A 20872-nucleotide genomic window follows, 5' to 3' on the forward strand; every position below is an offset into this window, starting at 1 on the left:
TAAATCATACAACAGCTCAAGCATCACGGTTTGATCGCTCTACGAAGCAGGAAAAATTATTGCACCCAACATCAACCCTACCGATATTCACAATAAAAAGTAATATTTTTTTATGGATGACCCAAATCAAAGAGCTGTCTCACAAAATAAAACCCGTGAGACTGTCTCACACAAGTTTTTGTCTTACAAAATAATATCACACTTTATTTTAATATAATTTTTAAATTGAGCATATTTATACATCATATTTTATATAATATTTGGCCTGTAACATAGACAAAACAGTGTCGTGGTATGATATTTAGAATCCCAAAAACACCTCTCTTTTTTCTTTTTTTATCCCCCATTCGATATATATATATATATCGAACAAAGAATAACTAGTATTAAATAAGATATTGGTAATGTATTCGACAATTTATGACGAAACACGTGCATGTACGATACGCTCGTCGTTTCATGTACTATAACCATTAATAAAATATTAAATCGAGATGAGCATTCAATTTTTTTAATTTTATCAGCTGTATATCTATTAATATTATATTGATTAATAAAGTTTCTAATAATTTTATATATAGTTAATAATATGGCATTAACTAAAAGAATTATATACTCATATCTTTAATTTTTGTAAATATACCCATATTTTTTAAAACTGCCATTTTCGTATAATAATAAAATAAAACTGAAACAAAAATTTGTTGGAGAAAATAGCACTTCAAAATATTATATATCAATATTCCGGTCACGGGAATCCAACGTCCAATTAACATATATATAAATAAATTTAATATAAAAATTTATGTGAGATCGTCTGTATCTGATTTTATGATATGAACTTTCGATCTGACCTAAATCGATAAAATAATATATACCGGCAGATCATGAAAAACATCATGTGTGTGTTCCGTAGAAAAATTAGAAAATTAAATATTTTTTAAACTTTAATATGAAAGTTATTGATTTTTAAATTTGAAATTGAGAAGAAATTATATGTAAAAAAGATATTTTATACAAATTTGGATGGTTAGATGATGTCTTATGAAATTTTATTATAAATCAATTTTACAAGAAAGATCTCTAACTTGAACCAATTCATAAAAATTATTACTTTTCATTGTAGGTAGGAACCGAATCTACCCGTCTATCAAAGATATTAACATGTGAGATCGTCTAATAAAAGACATATTCGATAATTAAACTACTCGTAAAAATACAAGAGTATAAAAATTATTGCTCAATTATCTTAATTCAAAATATTTATAATTATGAGGTATCAAATTTTGTAATTGAAAAATGCAAGAATAAAACGTGGAATAAATTTAAAGTTGAAATTAAAATTATGGTCATATATTATTTTATATTATTTATACAAAAGATATAATATACCATATAGCGATTAAATTCATGTTTTTCTGTAAATTAAATTTATTATTTGATTCTATTTATTTTATGTTGATAAACACCAGATTTTTAAAAATTATTCAATGTAAGTTCCTTTTTAAATGAATATATTTAAATGATAGGTGTGATAAATAAAGTTATATTTTAAGATACTAATATTTATAAGCTCCTTATTTTTTAATTGAATATTAATATTAATGGAAATAAATTAAGTTTTATCCCTAATGAAAACATAATAAAATAAGTGATAAATCATTATAACACGCACGAAACATCTTTTTATTTGAAAAAATAAAAATAATGCTATATTAAAGTGAATATATTATTTTGAAAAGATTTGAGTGATACATTTGAGAAGATTATGCGGATGGTAAGGTTGTTCTCTATAATTGAAAATGTACTAAGAGGTTCGATTAGACAAGAAATAAGTCATAAGTTGAAATGAATTAGTAAAAAAAGTTGTATAAATCAAATTCTTCTAGTAAATCATTCCCGATAGGAAGAATGAGAGACATAAGAATTGCTAATCTTCAAACATCAATAAACAGATTCGTGTCTATTTATTTATTTAATATTGTTTTTAATATGTATTGTTGAAACATTTTATGTGTATTTCAAATACAAAAATATTGCATATCAAGTGTTTGTTAAAAGCTTCATCCAAAATATTTTTACACATCCAACTTACATATTTTTTAAATGTTTTACCAAAATGTTTGATCGGTTTCTACGAATTAGTATCTTTCTCTAGATTTTAAAATCAAACTCGATTGAATTCATCGATATTCAGTATTTCAAACAAACGAGCTATTATATCTAAATAATTGTCTCCCATTTGATTCTATCACATGCATATATAACACACATATGTAATTCAAGCTTTTTCTTCACAGGTGCCTAGGTCTGTCGAACGGATTCATGAGCTAAAAGGATAATTGTCTGGTTGTGACATGTGAATCGGAACACGGGATCACAAGAACAATGAGTTACGCTCCATATTAGGAATTTAGGAGATGTCAGATTTGTAAGCTTGACTAGACCATTGGTTCCAATTGATTCTAGCTCACAATTATTTCTCTGAACTAAAATCAATATGCTAAAAACCGTCTCTCAATTGCACAAAAACTTTTATGAGATTGTCTCACTGGTCAATTTTATGAGACATATCTCATATTCTATTCAACCAATTAAAAAATATATATTTTATGTCAAAAATATCATTTCTAACTTCATATATAGATTAAATCAACTTGTCTCACGAATATAAATCTATGAAATCATCCAACGATATATTTATTCAAACTACAAATGACATAATTAGCTTAAAAGAATGTTACTATCGTAGGCTTCTGTTGACTTATAAAAAAATGGTCGAATTAAGGCAAGCACAAGTCACGGGTTGCCAACTGTTACAAAACCTCTCCAGCCCAATTCCATGGGCGTCGCCTTCATTGTTTCCCACGATGTCTGGCAAATGACCGCATGAAGTGAATTTTTTTTTATAAAAAAAATCAATTAAACTTAATTGAGCTTAATTTTCCTAGAAAATCAAGGACGAGCATAGATACATACTTTATTATTTATATCGAGAAAATCTTTATCGAATAGAGATCCAGACGGTGTTTTAAACAAAAACATAAAGCAAAAAATAATAATAATGATAATAATCAAAGAAAGGAGCTGAGTTCAAATAATAACTCAAAACGATTTTATTAATAACTGATAATTCTTATTTAGAAAACAATTGCAAAATAAAAATATAGAGACAAAATATATTTGGATATTTATTTTTAACAAAAATATTTCTTGATAATCATCTTTATTTAATAATCATGTCGTAGCATAAAATGATGTTACATTTGAACAAGACAGTAGAAAGGAGCCCTTTCTCTTTAAAAATTGCAAGTAATTAAAATGAAAGCTTTTTTGAGTTATTTTTTCAACTTCTCTGTTTGAAATGGGTTATGATCGAATATATTGACAGTATAGAGTGTACTTATTTGGGTGCTAATGGATCGGGCTGTTAGGCATATGAGTTCGAGAAGGTGCGTGTTTATCTGTTGGTGTTGTCTCACATCTCTTATAGATCAGTATCACTCTTTTCCTACCGTCGGTCATGTCCCCAACAGATACAATACTACCCGTTAAGATCTAGTGTCACTCTTTTACGACCACCTAGACAACCAAATCAAGCGGCGCAACGTCGGTAGCTGATGTACGAAAACTTCTCATGAGATCATTCCTCCCTATACTAATATAACTCGTGCATGCTTAATCAACATTCTCCCCCAAGAAGTATAATATATAAATATGTTTTTTAGGAGACTTGAACTCGTGACCTCACTTCGATACCAATTGTTGTGATCAAATATTTACCACTAGGTAAAAAACTATAGTTGTTAGCCAAGACGCGACTTTATTTTTTTATACTTTTGGCAGCACAGAGTGCACCTACTCGAGTGCTAATAATTCGGGTTGTTAGTCATATGAGTTCGGGGATCTATCTGTTGTGCTGTCTCACTTTCCTTAGATATCTGTCTCAATCTTTCCTTATCGTCGGTCATATCCCCTTCAGAGACAATGATTTGATGTCACTCTTTTACAGCAATCTAGTCAATCAGATCAAACGGTACAACGTTAACGACTTAACATATACGTGAACTTTCTAAAAGGCTGCTATCACTTACATATGTTTTAACTAACAAACGGTAAATAGAAAAGAAAAAAAAACCTTTTTTAAAAAAAGAAGTTAATTTAAATTAATTTTTTCTTTTTTGTTTTACTTTTGAGAATGTACTGGGCCCATCTGATAAGTTTTGGGCTAAGCCCATTAATAATAATAATAAATGGCTTCGGAGTGGTCTTCCATCATAACGGAGAAGCACTAATTTTAATCAATCACAATTTTTTCACGTGATTGATTAATTAAATATCAGTTTTTTTTTTACCTTTGAATGTATATTTTTAAAATACAGCAATATGTACAGAAATCTACGTTTTGTTCACAAATATAATGCAAATCTTTTCTGAAACTAAAGTTTTATAAATATTTATATTATAAATGAAATTTTATATAAAAAAATTGTTTATAAGTGCTAATATATTTTTATTTGTCGTTTAATATGATATTGTTACAAAATTTATTTAATAGACAATTCTATCCTACTCCGGGAGATTTACTTCCTGTCACTAAATAATATATATATTAATACATGTATAGCATTTAAAAATAGCTACAATAATTTTATTAGCGTTTATAAATGAGTAGAACATAGAATTTCTTATAATAATTAAATTTTAAAATATTGATTTTTTACATTTCATATGATTTTACCAAGAAAATAAGAATAATAGAAATGAAAATCTCAAATCTCAAATCTAAAATTTAACTATCAAAAAAAAATTTCACGTAATTTTAAAATATAAAATACTAAGTTTTAAATTTTGAGAATAATAATAATAATATAATGATATAACACATGTTATATACATTAAACGAAATTAATTTAATGATTAGTTTGGTTGATTTTGGTTAAAGTAGTATGAAATGTAATAATAATAATAATAAAAAAAAGACACGCGTAAGAAAAAAAAGGAAAGGGGAGTACCTCACCTGGTGTAAGATAGAATTGGCCATTTGACAGGGCCATTTTTGTCTAATTCGTAAAATCAATCAAACATTCTAAAATTATATAAAAATCTATACCATTTCTCTTTATTTTATTATCACGTGTTTTAAAAAGAGCCGACACTGTCTAGTTATTGTGAGATTGTCCATCGTTCCCATTTTTAGATTCATTTAGGCAGGGGTGCGCAGATTTTCGGTTAAACTGAATACATCGATTGAACCGAATTAATTTGTAAATTCGATTCGGTTAATTCAGAAATTAGGTTATGAAATTTTAAACAATCGATTATTTCAGTTCAGGTTTCGGTTTTAATATGAAAAAATTCGATTAAAAATAACCGATTTAGTATATATATTAATTTAGATTGTATATGGGATTAGAAATACGTTAGAACGAAGTCCAACTTTTCATACATTAGAAGGAAGCTAATTCGTCCAACGATTTTATCTTCAATATTTTATTATTGACATTATTGAACACATTTTTTGTTCAATATTTCTTGTTATTTACGAGGTCTGCAATGTTTTCTTGTGTATTAAAATTCGCATTTCTTAAAAAAATATCGATTATTTCTGTCGGTAACCGAAATATTGGTTTCTTTGAATATTTCGATCGGTTGAGTTATTCGAAATTAAATCGGTTATAGGTCTATTCGACTCGGTCGGTAATCGAATAGACTGATTATACACCTCTACATTTAGGTGGTTGTCTATTATGGCATATATAATTTTGTATTTTTAAAAAAAGATTAATTAATATATTTTTCAATCGATTTATATCGAAAAAGACGAGAAAATGCATAAAAAAAAATTATTAAAGGAACTAGAAGATGAACAAAATAAGATCTTAGATGTGATCGCCCGCTCGAGAACACGGACCCATGGGACGACGCATACATGTAGCATTTAAATAAATGGCGTACTGTACGTAGAGTGGTTGGTGCACATGTCATCGGAGAGATCGATCATACCTAGTTCGCAGCGGCGATGGCAGCAATGCTTTGAATATCACTCTCTCTCGAATCGATTCCCTGTTTGTTCTTTATTCCTTCTTATCCTTCAAACTTTATTCCCCACTCATTCCCTATAATCTCCACACACGCATTTCATCAACCGTTCCTTCTGTAATCGATTGTTTCTTCGTAATTTTTTTTAATCTGAAATGCTTAATTTGGAGCATTACCTCAGGAAATCGATAGTAGTTTATGATGATTTGATATACGGCAATTTACACTCGGTAGGAGGATTATTTTTGCATGAATCTGCCCCTGCTTCGTTTGTTTCTTTGATTTCTCAGCCTTCCAAGAGAAGCCGCGGAAGGAATTTGAACTGCGTCGGAAGGCGTCGGGTAGAGTTTTTGTCTGTGACGGCGTCGTCGATTAAGCATGGTGAGTCGTCGGTGACAGTGAGTGGTGTTTTGGAAAGTGTTGGTGAAAAGAGCGAGGAGACTGAGGATAATGAGGGAGGGAATGGAGCTGTGTCGATTTGCGAGATTGTTAAGGAAGACAAGAGTGATGTGGTGCTGAAAAGCGGTGGCGGGGGAACTTTGAACGTTGCTAGGCATCTCTGGGCAGGTGCTGTTGCGGCCATGGTTTCAAGGTTAGAAAGTCTTTCTTTTTCCCTCTTTCTTTTGGTAGGATTTGTTCTTTCTTCTCAGCGCGCAATAGTCTCGCATAATTTATACGCAAGTATTTTGTGAATCGATTGATTTCTGTATTCTCCATTATAGTAAGAAGTGAAAGTTTACGCGTGCTTCAATTTCGACAGCGATGTGTTGCATTTGATGCCTTACTGAGTTATGGTGTTTTCCTTTATAGTGTCAGGGAAGTGCCACCTTTTTGAATGTTATGAAATTGCTGCGATAACCCCCGAAAATTCTCAGTTTTTTTTCAGTTATGAAGGTGATTTGATATTCACTTTACAAATCAGTTGTGGTTTTTTCATTTCCCTACTCCACTTTCATTGGCTGAAAAGGTGTGCATTAGGCATATATTCTTTTGCTACTGACAAAAAACTCAAGACTGCCTAAAAGTTGAATGTGAGGCAGAAAGTGAGCAGAATTAATCATATGGTCTAGTTTGGGCCACTTTGAGCTCAAGCCTAGGCATTTCATAAACTCAGTTGAATGAGGTGACTCGTGAAAAAAGATGTTATGAGTGAAATAATTTTCTGTTCTATTTTCTGATGACGCTGGTGGGCTAAAATTTTTCTCAATGGGGTGAGATTTGGCAGACTCTACAGTTTATAGTTCACGTTATCTGTGGAGCTTTGGAGGAGAATTCACATGAGAACCTAGCGGGCTCAGATGATTTATATGGAGGACTATTCGCTATCAAACAGGCTGCTTGGAGGACTATAACAAATATGTACTTCAAATAACACTGCTGACTGCTTCTGGCTACATGTTTATTTCTACTTTAGTGTACAATTGGTGGCTGAAAAATACATATTTTGTTGGGCGAGTCTAGATTCTTCTTGATATCTCGCATATATCTATATTACTGTGTGCCTTTTTTGAGTGGAACTGGAACAAAGTTGGAATTATGTGCACATGTGGAAATATCATTTAGTCATAGGATTTTTTTTTTTGCAGTAATCATACACTGAATCTGTTTAATTTTCTGCATCTCCTAATTCTTTTTTGCCTCAGAACTTTTGTTGCACCATTGGAGAGATTAAAGCTCGAATATATAGTTCGTGGTGAACAGAAGAATCTTTTTGAACTTATTAAGACAATAGCAGCTTCTCAAGGGCTCAGAGGATTTTGGAAAGGAAACTTCGTCAATATTTTGCGAACAGCACCATTTAAGTCTATCAATTTTTACGCATATGATACTTATCGTAAACAATTGCTCAGATTGTCTGGCAATAAAGAGACAACAAATTTTGAGAGGTTTCTTGCTGGTGCGGCAGCTGGAATTACTGCTACTGTGCTCTGTATACCTATGGACACTGTAAGTGATGTTTGATTTTTTTATTTACATTCTTTATGGTCGGATGAATTAGTATTAGACATACTAATTTTTAGAACAACTCAATTAATTAGCACTTTGGCCTCTTTGGGTCACATAAGTGTAGGACTACTTGAATTCTACCCTTACATGTCCCTGGTTGCAAACTTATGATACCCTCTTCCGCCTTCTGTGTACATGGACGTAGTCTCGACATTTTCAATCCCATTATTTTATTCCTAGCCATAAGGTTCCAACATTTTCTCCTTAATTGAAGTAGGAGTTGTTGCCAGGAAATTTAAGAAAAAGGAAAAGGTTACTGTACACCCCCAGGCCCCAGCCCCTGGAAAGAAGCTGGTGCTATCTTCTTTTTATAATTTATCTTATATCCTATTCACATGCTTATAATCTGAATTGCAATTAGTTCAATTTGATGTGGGCACCTTGACAAAGTTTTTAATTCGATGATTGTTTATTTCCTTTCAGCCTTCAATCTCTTAAGTTTTATTTTATCATGTAACAGTTAGATTCAAATTTAGAGGAGCATACTTGGTTCAATTGAATTTGAACATTTTATTGTGATGCTCAACCCTTACAAAATACGAAACAGCTAGTATAAGAATGCCTTTCATGACTATTGCTGATTATGAGGCTTTTATAACACTAATACCAAGTGTGTAAATGATAATTTCCTAGATTCAATTAGTAAATCCTCTGATGGTGTTTTACTGCTAGCTTATTTCAATGATAATTAATAAAGTTCGACCCTTTTGAGTAAATATAACTTTCTACTGGCCTTTCATTTGATGCCGTCCATTGTGAATCAATTAATAGAGTTTGTTATTGGTTTTTCGAGATCATTTGTGAGAAAAATATGAAGTGGATTTTTCTTGAAAGGGATCCTTGTCATCCTGTTTGTTATATTTCTTCTGCTTAGAGAAGCATTCTTCGTACATGATATTTCAGATCAGAACCGTTATGGTAGCTCCAGGGGGAGAAGCCTTGGGTGGATTGATAGGTGCATTTCGTCATATGATCCAAACCGAAGGATTCTTCTCTTTGTACAAGGGTCTAGTACCCTCAATCATTAGCATGGCGCCTTCTGGTGCAGTTTTTTATGGAGTTTATGATATTTTAAAAGCAGCATATTTGCAATCACCAGAAGGAAAAAGAAGGCTGCAAAATATGAAGCAGAAAGGTGATAAATTAAATGCGTTGGAACAACTTGAGTTGGGTCCTACCAGAACTTTAATATATGGAGCAATAGCTGGTGCATGTGCGGAAGCTGCTACATACCCATTTGAAGTCGTGAGAAGACAGCTCCAGATGCAAGTTCGGGCAACAAAGATGAGTGCGTTGCAAACTTGTGTGAAAATAGTTGAGCAAGGTGGCATTCCAGCACTTTATGCTGGATTAATCCCAAGTTTATTACAGGTACATCTTCGAACAGGAATATTTAAATTGACAATTTCCTTTATTTGCATTTAAAGGTTATAATAAAATTGTTCCAGTTGTTATCGGATAGGTGGATTTTCTAGAACTAGATATGCAGTCTGCAGATATGCAACACTCTGTCCTTTTGACATGAAAATGTAGTGACCAATTTCTTGGGATTTACATGGCTATAAATTGGTGAACCCTTGTTGATATGTGTGTAGATGATCTTGTACCATTACCATAGCAACATTATAACAGGATTAGTGAAAAACAGTGCACAGAGCAGGGGCATGGCAGTCCTGTAAATTTAAGCTAGTTTCATGATTTTAGGTATCTTTTCTGTCTTTTGGTTTGAACGAAAATTTTGAAATATTATTTGGATACTTTTTTTCCATTGTAGGAAAAGGTTTTGGAGAAATGATGTTGTGGGATGAAATAGCACGCAATATCTTTGATGGGAAATTTTTATTGAATAGTTCAAATGATATGTATTAGATTCCTCTGTTAAATATTATTAAACTGTATATGAATTGATGTTTATGTTAAAATAAAATATAACAATAGACTGTATTTGGTGAGTGATCCGAAGGTAAATTAAAGGTAATGGTTAGTTTATGAGTTTTTAGAATGAGGGCGAATAAATTTTTGGAAAAGGGAATGAAAATGCGATGATAGTGTTTTGTTTTATTTTGAGGAACAAGGAATTAGTTACCGAAATTTAAACCAAACAAGGCACTGGCTTTGCAGTAATATTATGAACTTGTTGAAAATGTATGGCTGACAACGTAGAAGCAAAACTATTGCGACCTATACAGCCACAATGGAGGAGCTATGTAATTATGAAAAACCCACAAGGCATCCTAGATGAATGAAGGAAGCACCTTTTTGGTAGACAGATTTTTTGTAGAAGAGGATGAGCTAAGTTATATGCATAACTCGTAGAAGTAAATGTGGTTGAGTAAAATCAATAAATAGTTGATGGCTCGTTTGTATTTCATTATCGTTAGGAAAAACTTGTTTAAGATAACGCTGCCAGTGCTCTAAAATATCGTTGTCGTTTAATATTTGTTCCTTGCAGGTTTTACCATCGGCTGCCATTAGTTACCTGGTGTACGAGTTCATGAAGATAGTTCTTAAAGTGGAATAAAAGCGAACGCTCTACCTAGACAGCATATTTCTAGCGCATGGTGGCTTCACATTAGTCGGTCACTTTGCGAAATGAATCTTATTCGTAATGTCTCACACAAAGTTAGATTAAATAATATAGAAATTTGATTGAACCTAAAACTTGTGATGATTGAAGTTTTGGCATACCTCATCTCATGCTGTTGATGGCATATTTTTAGAGCAACACTAACTGGAATAAAGTTAGCATGATTGCCCTGAAATAGTGTATTTGTGTTGGCATACAGCAAATAATGGAAAATAATACCAAACTTGGTTTTCTCAATCTCTCTGTTTGTAGCAGAATTATAAATTGTCTTGAGTTTGTCTAAAAGCTTCTTCCATCTTGAATTTCTTTTGGTACTATGTAAAATAAAATTATTTGTTAGAACAATCTGTCTCTCACACTTTGAATCCTTGATGCACGAGAAATTACATCTAAAACAAATAGTGTCCGGTAAAATAAATATAACCACAATTATAAAAAATCGGAAAAAAATAAATTGTTGAGGTGAGATATGATATAATTGTTTTTATTAATTATTATTGAATGTGAAATGTGATCAATTATATAGAAATATACATTCGATATATAAAACAATATATATATTAAAATTACAACTTTTGTCTCATGTAAAAAAAATGAGAGACCTATTGGGTATTCAGTTTTTGGCGTAAATAAATAACTTTAAAATGATATTGGAAGCAACCTTATCCTTGAACGAAGCTAAACCAGACAGGCAACAAAAATGGCTAACCTCTCCATTGCCGCTTCTTCGAGCTTTACCTGCGTCCCCTCCTCCACCACCTCCGCCTTCCATGGTATTCGGATTTCGCATTTGTGCCCATACCGCAAGCCCAGCGCATCCTATGTCCGGGCTACTTATTCCCCCTCTCCTACCGTCGTGATGATGGCTAAAAGAGATGATGAATTGAAGGAAATAAGGACCAAATCTACTGAACAATTGCATGAAGAAATTGTAGACCTCAAAGGGGAGTTGTTCATGCTGCGCCTTCAACGCTCTGCTCGTAACGAGTACAAGCCCAGTGAGTTCCGCAGGATGCATAAACGGGTAAGATTTTTTTGAACAAAATTCCTCTTACTTTTAGTGAAATTTTGATTTGCCCTTTTTCTTTTCCCTGCTGAAAATATGCTCTGTTTATCATTATTTATCGTGGATTGTGGAATCATAAGCTATGATATTTAATTGTCTTGATGGACTGAAATGGCCTTGCAGTAATTTGATTTGAATGTACTGATTTTTTTTAGCATTGTCTAGTCCGGTTGGCTGAAGAAATGATTTAGTTATTTCTAGCTTGCTGTGAAATGGGCAGGTAAAATGATGAATTCGAATGAACCACTTGTTACAAAAATCATTACCCCAAGTTGTTTCACTATACTGGGTACCACAACGGGGTACCTTTTAAGTCAGTGATTAATGTGGTGAGTCATGAATGTGTATGTTATAGGTTGTGTTACTGAAAAACTGAATGTTATAGAAGAACGAAAGTCCTATAGATTAGGGTTCTTAGATATTCGGATTTTCATGTTTTGTGACTTCCACTTTTGACTACATGAGCTCATGTACAATGGTTCTTAAGTTAGAGAGTTTCCTATTTAATATACTAGTGTTTTGTGTCGGACTCTGGTGTTCGGCTTGAGCCTCAAGGGAATATATAATCGTTCTTGACAATGGGTGACAAGGTTACATGTCCATATAATTTCTAAAGTTGTAATTCTGTAGTTGTTCTTAACATTTCGAATGATGAATTGGTGTTTTGTATTGCATTCTTGACTCTAGTTCAGTAACACAAATGAATACATTTTAAAATGGAAATTAAGATTTCAGCAGGGGCATTGGGGCTGCAGTTAATCTAAAATGTTGAAGAAACTTACGGAATCAGTCCAGGCAGCTACTTTTTTAGTTTTAGTATTTGATGCTCCGCATAAAGGGTTGATTATTCGGCTTCCTATATTTTCTCGAGTTTTTCTTTGCTGTAGGAGGATATTATTTTGATAGCTACAAGGTGTATGGATATACGACCACTTTCTTTCCGTATTATATATTATTTGTTAACTTGAGACGAGATTCTTCAGAAGAGAGAATCACTTGTGAGATAAAGTCTATATTTATGATGGTTTTGAAGAAAAAGCATCAGTACGACTGTAAGAGAAACATGTACCTGTTCTATAGAAGGAAAATATGAGATTACTTTGGCAGAAGGAAAATATAAGAATACTTTGGCAGAAGGGAAATATAAGATTACTTTGGGAACATGATAAACAAAATCTTGAATAAAGAAGAAAATAGCAATGTGAAATTTAAATTGTTCTAACATATCTCTTGTTTCAAATGGGCCCTTCTGTCAAAATTTATTCCATTATATTATTCCATATATTCAATTGGTTGATACATGTGGATCGCTCGCGCATGTTAAAATATATGTTGATAATCCCATGGATATATGGAATAATATATCAGATTATCACTTGAATCATAAGATGTGGACTATTATACACGCCCTCAATGATATGCTAGTCTTTTGGACACGTGACATTACAGATAGCTAACACTATCATGTCATATGCTTAGGTTTTGAGAAAATGGAGTTGTTATTGGAAACTAAAAGAAAGAAGATGATTATTTTGCAATTTTGAATTTAGGTAGCAAAATTAGTTTTTTTTTCTCCTTTTAAATACCATATTAAAGCATCCTAAGATAATTTCAATTTCATTCAATTTATAATAAGGGGATAGCATGTTATGTAAAGATGAAAAGATAAGTTCGAAGGTTGGTTTTAGCAACAGCATCTCTGATTTTGTTATGGCCGAGTGTTTGCCTTTTGCATCTTTATCCATCCTGATATTGTTTGTATAAATTTTCAGCTTCAATCGATTTGCTCCTTTTTCAATATAAATTTCTTTTGGTAAGTTTAGCTGATAGAGATATACTTTAATAGATTTGTTAGTTGTACTATATTGCTGCTTGGTGCATCAGTTGACCAACAAAACTGTAGATGTGAAGCATTCTCAATTTCTCATAATAACAGAATCAGTGAAACATGGTTGAACGTTAACCATCAAGTTATTCTGGGTGTTTGGGAGATGTGGACCAGGTTAAGAAGAGTTATCTTATATGGTCTACAAATTTCTGCATTAGATGTCTGTGATTTTATGGTCCACATAAAAAATCATGCTGGTGTCCATTTTGAAAATAGGTTGCTCGAATGCTGACTGTTAAGAGGGAGAGGGAAATCGAGGAAGGAATAGGCAAGAGGTTGTCAAGAAAACTGGACCGGAAATGGAAGAAAAGCATTGTTCCTAGGCCGCCTCCATCTCTCAAGAAACTACAAGAGGAGGAAGCTGCCGAAGAAGCAAAGAAATCAGCATGATTCTTTTTATGCTAATTAGTATTATTTTTATATTAAGAGCCAATTTTACTTTAATTTTCCAATGAAGCTGCGCATGCTTTTGTCTTCCAAAAAGAAAGAAAAAATCTAAATTTTCTTTTGTGAAAGCTTTAGAGAGCATCCGTGTGGCTCTCTTATATGAAATTAAAAGGTATAAGAAAATATATTGGTTTATGAATTATTATGCGGGCGATAGATTTTATAAAATTTAGTTAAAATTAAAGGTAATTTATCAACCCAAAGACTAAACCAAACAATGTTTTAGTTGTGCTGTTGAACCACTATTTAATTATATCAGATGGAAATTTAAAAATTATTGAATAACATATATCTTAAATAATATTAGTGAGCAATCTGATTAAGTTAATAATTATTCAGTGAAAAATTAAACTCGACTCGTTATCAATTTCTTGTTTGTTCGTCACTTTTTGAAGCAACAAAGTTTGCTTAGAAAGATTTATTTCGTTTATAATTTTAATCATTCTCATCGAAATCTTGTAACTAAAATTTAATATCATTGTTAAAATTTGTAATTATGTTGTCAAACATAGGTGGACAATGCATATCTCGAGGAATTTTTATACACATTTATAAAAAAATTTACAAAAATATTGATCATTTAATTACATTATTTTGAGAAAAACGATTAAAATTAATCAAAAATCAAACTATATGATTATAATTGATTTAAATAATATACAAAACTAAAATATCCCACATCAATACAACATTAATACATACATACCCAAATTGAAATTTTAGACTTATTGTAAAAAAAAAAAACTAATTTTTATAATTATTTATTTATTTATTTATGATTTTGTAATTTTTTCGTCTTGTAGGTTGTAAATTTTTTTTTGAAACAAAGTTGTCACTCAGTCTCTGAAATGGAAGAAAGCAAAGATCCCTCCGATCCATCTTTACAGGCGACGGCCGTCGCAACCGCCGCCCCTGCCGAAACCCTCGATCGGAAGCACGCGTCAATGATGGAGCGCCTATCCAATCGCCACCAGGCACGCCTTGCCGAAAAATCGCAGCTGAATTCCATTAACAATGCCTCTTTTGAGTCCACTCAATCCTTCCTTTCTCAATTCTCCCAATCCAAGCTTTCCATCGACTCCCAACTCTCCCGGATCCGTCAAGAACCCGACCCGGCTCTCAAACCTCACCTCGACACCATCTCCTTGGAAATCTCCACCCTCGAAAAGCTCGTTGCTGAGAGTTCCTACTTTCTGCCACCCTACGAACTCCGCGCATGCCTCAACACCGTCGACCAACTTAAACAAACACTCGATGACGTCAGCTCCCTCGTCTTACCCAGGAAGAAATTCTCCTTCAAGAATAAGCCCACCAGTAAAACCGTAGACAGTCCCTGTTGTCTGTGAAACCGAGAAAATGCAGAATATAGATTCGGAAAAGTTAAGATTTTCGGATTCATGGGTTGCTCAGGGATTTAAGGGCATTGCAAAAGGTACATTAGTGAAGAAATTCATCACCGAGGAGTCGAGGGTAAAAACGAAGAGTTCACATTATCGGATTTGAGGGAATGTCAGGTTGGATTGATGGGTTGTTTAAGGTCTTTGTTCGTTGATAAGCTGATTAACTGCAAGGTTTATGTTGGGGCAGTGATGGGATCCGTTTTGATCGAGGGAGTCGAGGGGTGTGTATTTGTATTAGCATCACACCAGATTCGGATTCATGATGCCAAAAATTGTGATTTTTATCTTCGAGTGAGGAGTAGGCCTATAATTGAGGATAGCCACGGGGTTAGATTTGCACCCTATTGTTTGAACTATGAAGGAATTGAGGCTGACCTGAAGGAGGACTAATCTTGGTGAGGAGACAGGGAATTGGATGAAGGTGGACGATTTTCGCTGGTTAAGGGCGGTGCAATCTCCGAATTGGTCAATCTTGCCAGAGAATGAGCGAACTGGGGTGGTTGATGTTTCGAATTTGGGACACTTGGAGTAAGCTCAGTGTAGCGATCTCTTTTTGGAGGATGTGTAGCTGAGGAAAGTTCTTTTCGTTGTGTTTGAATTCATTGTAAGTTTGTAACCAAATGCCAAATTAAAGGTATTCAGGTTTCATTTTTTGGTTCAAAATGGGTTCTTTCGTTCTTGGAGTTGGTTTGTGTTTTGAATCTGCATGATTTTTATGTTGTACCAGTTAGTTTATCTCGATAAGGAAATTAGCTTTTTCCACTTTCTTCTTTTTGATGGTCAAATTTTTATGATTAATTTGCAATCAAATGTGTCTGCTGGTGATTAATTCTGAGCTTTTTGAAAATTAGATTGCACTACTACATGTTCTTCATCTTAATATCTTTTATTTGCACTCCGCATCAGCTTCTTACATAAGACATTAGTTTGTGATAACGGGAAGGATTTGCTTTAATTTCTAAATTTGTAACTGGAGAATCCGTATGAAGCTGTATTAACAAAAGCATACACAATGTTGTGCTTTTGGTATAAAGCTTTGTGTTTGCTGACTTTGACTGTACTGAATGGGTTTTGGAGCTGTAATCGACCATCAATGTTCAAAATATGTGCCACAGGCTTCCCTTATTTACCGACGATTGTAGTTTTGATTGAGTGAGCTCCTTCCGTTGGACTAGGCAGCAGCACCGTAATCACAGTCCTTGGTGTTGAACCGATCAATTACTTCCTTTAATCTAACAAGCTGGTTTCCTTCACTTTGATTACGGGTTCCAAATTGTGTGGGCGTGCTTCTGTTCTATCACTCCAGAGACTGGATGGTTAGTTCCATAGTTGTAAGTTTATGAACTGCTTTGTCATTACTCCCTTTTGTATTTGCTCTCGGTTTTGATTATTCTCGCATGTTGCTAGGTGTGTATTGTTTCCACAAGAGTCTTAAAGTCAAAACTAGAGTAACTGAATCTAGTTCCAAGTCCTCTGATTCATATACTCAATCCAGTGATAAATTCATGCCTGATGGCCAATGCTGAAAATGAAACATACGACAAAGTATTTGATTTTAACTCTAAAGAGTTTACAAGAAATGATCTTGTTGATGCATTGAATGAAACTGGTAAAAGATTACAAGAAACTTTCTCAACCATTCGAAGAAGTAAAGCTGATTGAACAAAACAATATGTTTTATTGTTTACAACAAAGTGGTGGTGCATGGAATAATTCTTCAGTTTTCTAGAAAAAAATGGTAAGAGTTACACAGCATCGGGAGACATGATCAGGAAACCTGAAATCCAAGTTGGGCACCGCATCCGTCGGGCAAGAATTCATGTTATAACTCTCCATCTCTCAAAAATGATGGGGTCACGGCCACATATTCATTACATTAACACTTCCCCATTTTAACACACACCCACATCATATTTCAACTTTCATGTATTTAGGGGTCCACTGTCCACTTACTCATTTTTTATATTTTTTGAATATTTCAATATCTTTCTAATAATTTTCACATTTTACAACAAATATTACTGAAAAAAATAATATTATTATTGTTAAAAAATAAACTTTTCCATATTCATTAAAATATTATTAAGACATAAAAAATACTATAATTTCCTATTCAATTTAAAATTTATTACAAGTGATGAACAGCGTACACATGGAAACAACAGTTGAACATAATGAAAAACAACATATATAATCAAACATTTGAAAATTGTAAAAACTGACTCACTAGCCGTTGTACTTTGTATTTTAAATTTATTAAAAACTAGCGTTATAGTTTGCTAAAATATGATAGTAGTATTAATTAGGAAAAGAAAACCGTGGTGAAAAATGTTAGCGCGGTTTTCAAACACTGTCGCTATTAGCGACGGTTTTTAATAAACCCGTTTCGCAAATAAAAGATGGTTTTACAAAACCGTCGCAAAGTTGCGATTTTTTTAAAAAAATAAAAGTAGTGACGCTTTTGGATTCGACGGTTTTTCAAAAACCGTCGCAAATTTCGGATTAATGATTTTTCGCTGACTTGACACAAAAAATTAATAAACCTCCACCCACGATTGGGCTTTAATGTTAATGGGGTTAATAACCCATTAACGCATTTTACCAATGGATGTGCCCCGAACAAAATTATAAAGGATGTAATTCAAATTAAAAAAGGTATTTTGGGAGTCGGAATGTCCAGCCCGATAAAACAAGTCTCTCGAAAACTGGATTCAGTAAGAGGACCAGTTATAGGAGGACATGTTTTATCGGAGATACCAGAACAACATACTTGTTCAGAAGAGATACATAATTTTAGATTTTCTGATTCGCACACCCCATTGGACACTTGAAGTGAACAACCTACTAGGGTAGTATAAGTGTGGGTTCCAAATAGACTAATTCGCGTTGGACCCAATAGGTTGGGTGTCAGTTACTCTCATATCTGTGAATGCAGAAAATTCACACAACTGTTGACTCAATTTGCTACTTAGATAATGAATGTATAAGACATACTGGTCGAGCCAAATTATTATCAGGAGTCAAACCATAAACCCAAAACCATGCTTCTAAATCGTTGAGAACGGCTCACGCTTCACGTGTACACATCATCAAGCAAAAATCTTCCTAACCTAGGGGTCAAATTTTCGGAAGCCTAGGGGTAAAAGGGAGAGAGGCGACTGCAACTTGAAAAATAAGATAGATAAAATTTTTGGCTCGGACCATAATTATTAAATTGAAAAGTTTACGGACTGGAAGCTGGTAAATGAAAATTTTGGCTTGGACCCTAATTATTAAATAAGGTAGATGAAAATTTTGGCTTGGCTTAAATTTTTAATATTTTAAAACATTTCTCTTCCCTATACTTTTAAAAATTAAATAGCATATCTTAGTTTTTAATGAAAACCACATAATAAACATATTTTCTTTAAAATTCTCAAACTTTGCTTACATGCTAGTCACGATTCTCTTCATCATCGGTATTATATCCGTACTTGAAAAATATCAAACTAACATTTCGACTTACCAAATAACCCGAGATAATGGCTACGTATATCCGTTTCGATTTTCCAAGTAGCTTCTTCCATCGATTAATCTTTAACCATCTTTATTTTTCTTTTTTCTCTTTTCCTCAACTTCCTAATCTGCCTGTCAAGGATCTAAACCGGCGTATCCTCGTAAGTCAAGTTTGATGCTCACTGGACAAGTTCATGACGAATCACAGAAAGATTCTATATTTTTCTTCTTAATATTTCTTCTTGTATCCTCTGAGCTTTTTAAATTTTAGTTTATCCCAAAAAGAAAAATGGTAAAATGGTGACAGGAGAATACATCTTGTCAGGCGGGGAAGTGTCGCAGTTGGACACGTGTGGGGTTTCTAACATAATCCCATTCAAACTTGGACAAGTTCAGCGTACCAAACCCTATCTTTTCATTCTTTTTTTTTTTTGCACAGCGCATACGCCCGCCACCACCGTCACCCCCGCTCGGCTCAGTCTCAGATGGACAGCTCCCTCGATCCTATCACCAACCTTTCTCTAGTTCAGTCCCGTATGGACGCACTCCATAAGTTCCTCTCCCATTCAGTCAACTCCGGCACTCTACTGGGTCAACCCCAGATGAACATGATTTCTTCCGAGATCAATTCCGCCATCCGAAAAATCATGGTGAATGGCGCTGCTCTATTGTCCTCCTCTCAATATTTCCCGATTCATGACCAAATGAAGGAAGAAATTCCAGAGAACCCAGATCCCATTAAAGATCCCAAGGCTCAGATCCACGTGGGCGATGGGTTTGATGATTTCGAGATAGTTGAGCTGGATGCCGTGGAGTTGTTGGCGGAGCATGTTCATTTCTGTGAGATATGTGGGAAAGGATTCAAGCGCGACGCCAATCTGCGGATGCATATGAGGGCACATGGGAACCAGTTCAAGACCACGGAAGCTTTGTCGAAGCCCGAGAAAAGTGGAGTTTCGACCCCGCGGAGGATGAGATTTTCATGCCCTTACGTGGGGTGTAACAGAAACAAGCAGCACAAGAAGTTTAGACCCCTGAAAAGTGTCATTTGTGTGAAGAATCACTTCAAGAGGAGCCACTGCCCGAAAGTTTACTCCTGCAATCGGTGCAATAAGAAGAGTTTCTCGGTCGTGGCGGATTTGAAGAGCCATTTGAAGCACTGCGGGGAGAGCAAGTGGCGGTGTTCTTGCGGGACTAGTTTCTCGCGCAAGGATAAGTTGTTCGGGCACATAGTGTTGTTCGAGGGCCATATGCCTGCCATGGCGGACGATCACGAGAGTGGGAAGAGTGCAGCTGCCTCATTGGTGGATGATGGTGAATTCAAGGATGATCATGGTCTTTTTGATGGATTGGACCCCATTGACGATTATTGCTTTCAAGATGTGCTGAATTCTCCTAATTCTTTGAACACTACCGGTTCTGGGATAGAGGGGTTCTTTAACTTTTGATGACGATCATAAAACTTTCTTGGTACTCAGAATTCATGGCTTTTATTAGAAATTTACTTTATGTACATGAATTTCTTGCATTTTTTGTTGTACTAATAGTAATTTTGTTATCTGCTGATTGATTCTAGGAATAGTTTTGATACCGCAATAAAATTTGAGGTCCTTCGAACCCTTTTCTTGATTTAGATTTTTGGATTATATGTGGTGGTTTTCACAGTTGATCTCAAGAAAGGCTTCCCAAATTATTGAAGTAAGGATTAGTTTCTTTGCAATATTTTCTGAGGACAAAAACTTATGTGAGACGGTCTCACTGGTATTGTTTGTGAGACGGATCTCTTATTTGGGTCACCCATAAAAGAATATTACTTTTTATGCTAAGAGTACTATTTTTTATTGTGAATATGGGTATTGTTGACCCGTCTCACATATTATGATCCGTGAGACGATTTCAAATGAGACTCACTATTTTCTTCACCCTCTATCTCAATAAAG

The 20872-nt window shown here is 33.8% G+C and overlaps 4 protein-coding genes across 4 annotated transcripts; all 4 read left to right on the forward strand.

The window, feature by feature from the left end:
* The first annotated feature begins 5879 nt into the window (after window positions 1-5879).
* Window positions 5880-10873, forward strand: LOC140836984 (probable mitochondrial adenine nucleotide transporter BTL3). Its single transcript, XM_073202907.1, has 4 exons — window positions 5880-6634; window positions 7686-7989; window positions 8953-9420; window positions 10502-10873. The coding sequence occupies exons 1-4, from the start codon at window positions 6198-6200 to the stop codon at window positions 10568-10570; spliced, it is 1278 nt and encodes a 425-aa protein (XP_073059008.1). The 5' UTR covers window positions 5880-6197; the 3' UTR covers window positions 10571-10873.
* Window positions 10874-11264: 391 nt separating this feature from the next.
* LOC140836990 (large ribosomal subunit protein uL29c) lies at window positions 11265-14158 on the forward strand. The gene is made up of 2 exons (XM_073202924.1): window positions 11265-11660; window positions 13807-14158. Exons 1-2 carry the CDS (start codon window positions 11337-11339, stop codon window positions 13978-13980), a joined length of 498 nt encoding a protein of 165 aa, XP_073059025.1. The 5' UTR covers window positions 11265-11336; the 3' UTR covers window positions 13981-14158.
* A 696-nt stretch (window positions 14159-14854) lies between these two features.
* Window positions 14855-16204, forward strand: LOC140836986 (tubulin-folding cofactor C). Its single transcript, XM_073202918.1, is given in 2 exon segments — window positions 14855-15818; window positions 15820-16204. Coding segments are annotated over 2 exon segments (1083 nt in total). The 5' UTR covers window positions 14855-14885; the 3' UTR covers window positions 15970-16204.
* A 3067-nt stretch (window positions 16205-19271) lies between these two features.
* LOC140836987 (zinc finger protein STOP1 homolog) lies at window positions 19272-20565 on the forward strand. Its single transcript, XM_073202920.1, has one exon. It carries the CDS (start codon window positions 19418-19420, stop codon window positions 20378-20380), a length of 963 nt encoding a protein of 320 aa, XP_073059021.1. The 5' UTR covers window positions 19272-19417; the 3' UTR covers window positions 20381-20565.
* Window positions 20566-20872: the final 307 nt, after the last annotated feature.

Source organism: Primulina eburnea, chromosome 7, assembly GCF_022965805.1.
Source record: "Primulina eburnea isolate SZY01 chromosome 7, ASM2296580v1, whole genome shotgun sequence".
Taxonomy (NCBI): domain Eukaryota; kingdom Viridiplantae; phylum Streptophyta; class Magnoliopsida; order Lamiales; family Gesneriaceae; genus Primulina; species Primulina eburnea.

What these genes read in the sequence shown, in the direction of transcription:
- LOC140836984 (XM_073202907.1), top strand. Translation starts at nt 6,198, where the DNA reads ATGCTTAATTTGGAGCATTACCTCAGGAAATCGATAGTAGTTTATGAT. An exon ending in GTTGCGGCCATGGTTTCAAG is followed by an intron (nt 6,635 to 7,685) that starts GTTAGAAAGTCT and finishes TTTTTGCCTCAG; the next exon opens with AACTTTTGTTGCACCATTGG. An exon ending in TAATCCCAAGTTTATTACAG is followed by an intron (nt 9,421 to 10,501) that starts GTACATCTTCGA and finishes TGTTCCTTGCAG; the next exon opens with GTTTTACCATCGGCTGCCAT.
- LOC140836990 (XM_073202924.1), top strand. Translation starts at nt 11,337, where the DNA reads ATGGCTAACCTCTCCATTGCCGCTTCTTCGAGCTTTACCTGCGTCCCC. An exon ending in TCCGCAGGATGCATAAACGG is followed by an intron (nt 11,661 to 13,806) that starts GTAAGATTTTTT and finishes TTTTGAAAATAG; the next exon opens with GTTGCTCGAATGCTGACTGT.
- LOC140836987 (XM_073202920.1), top strand. Translation starts at nt 19,418, where the DNA reads ATGGACAGCTCCCTCGATCCTATCACCAACCTTTCTCTAGTTCAGTCC.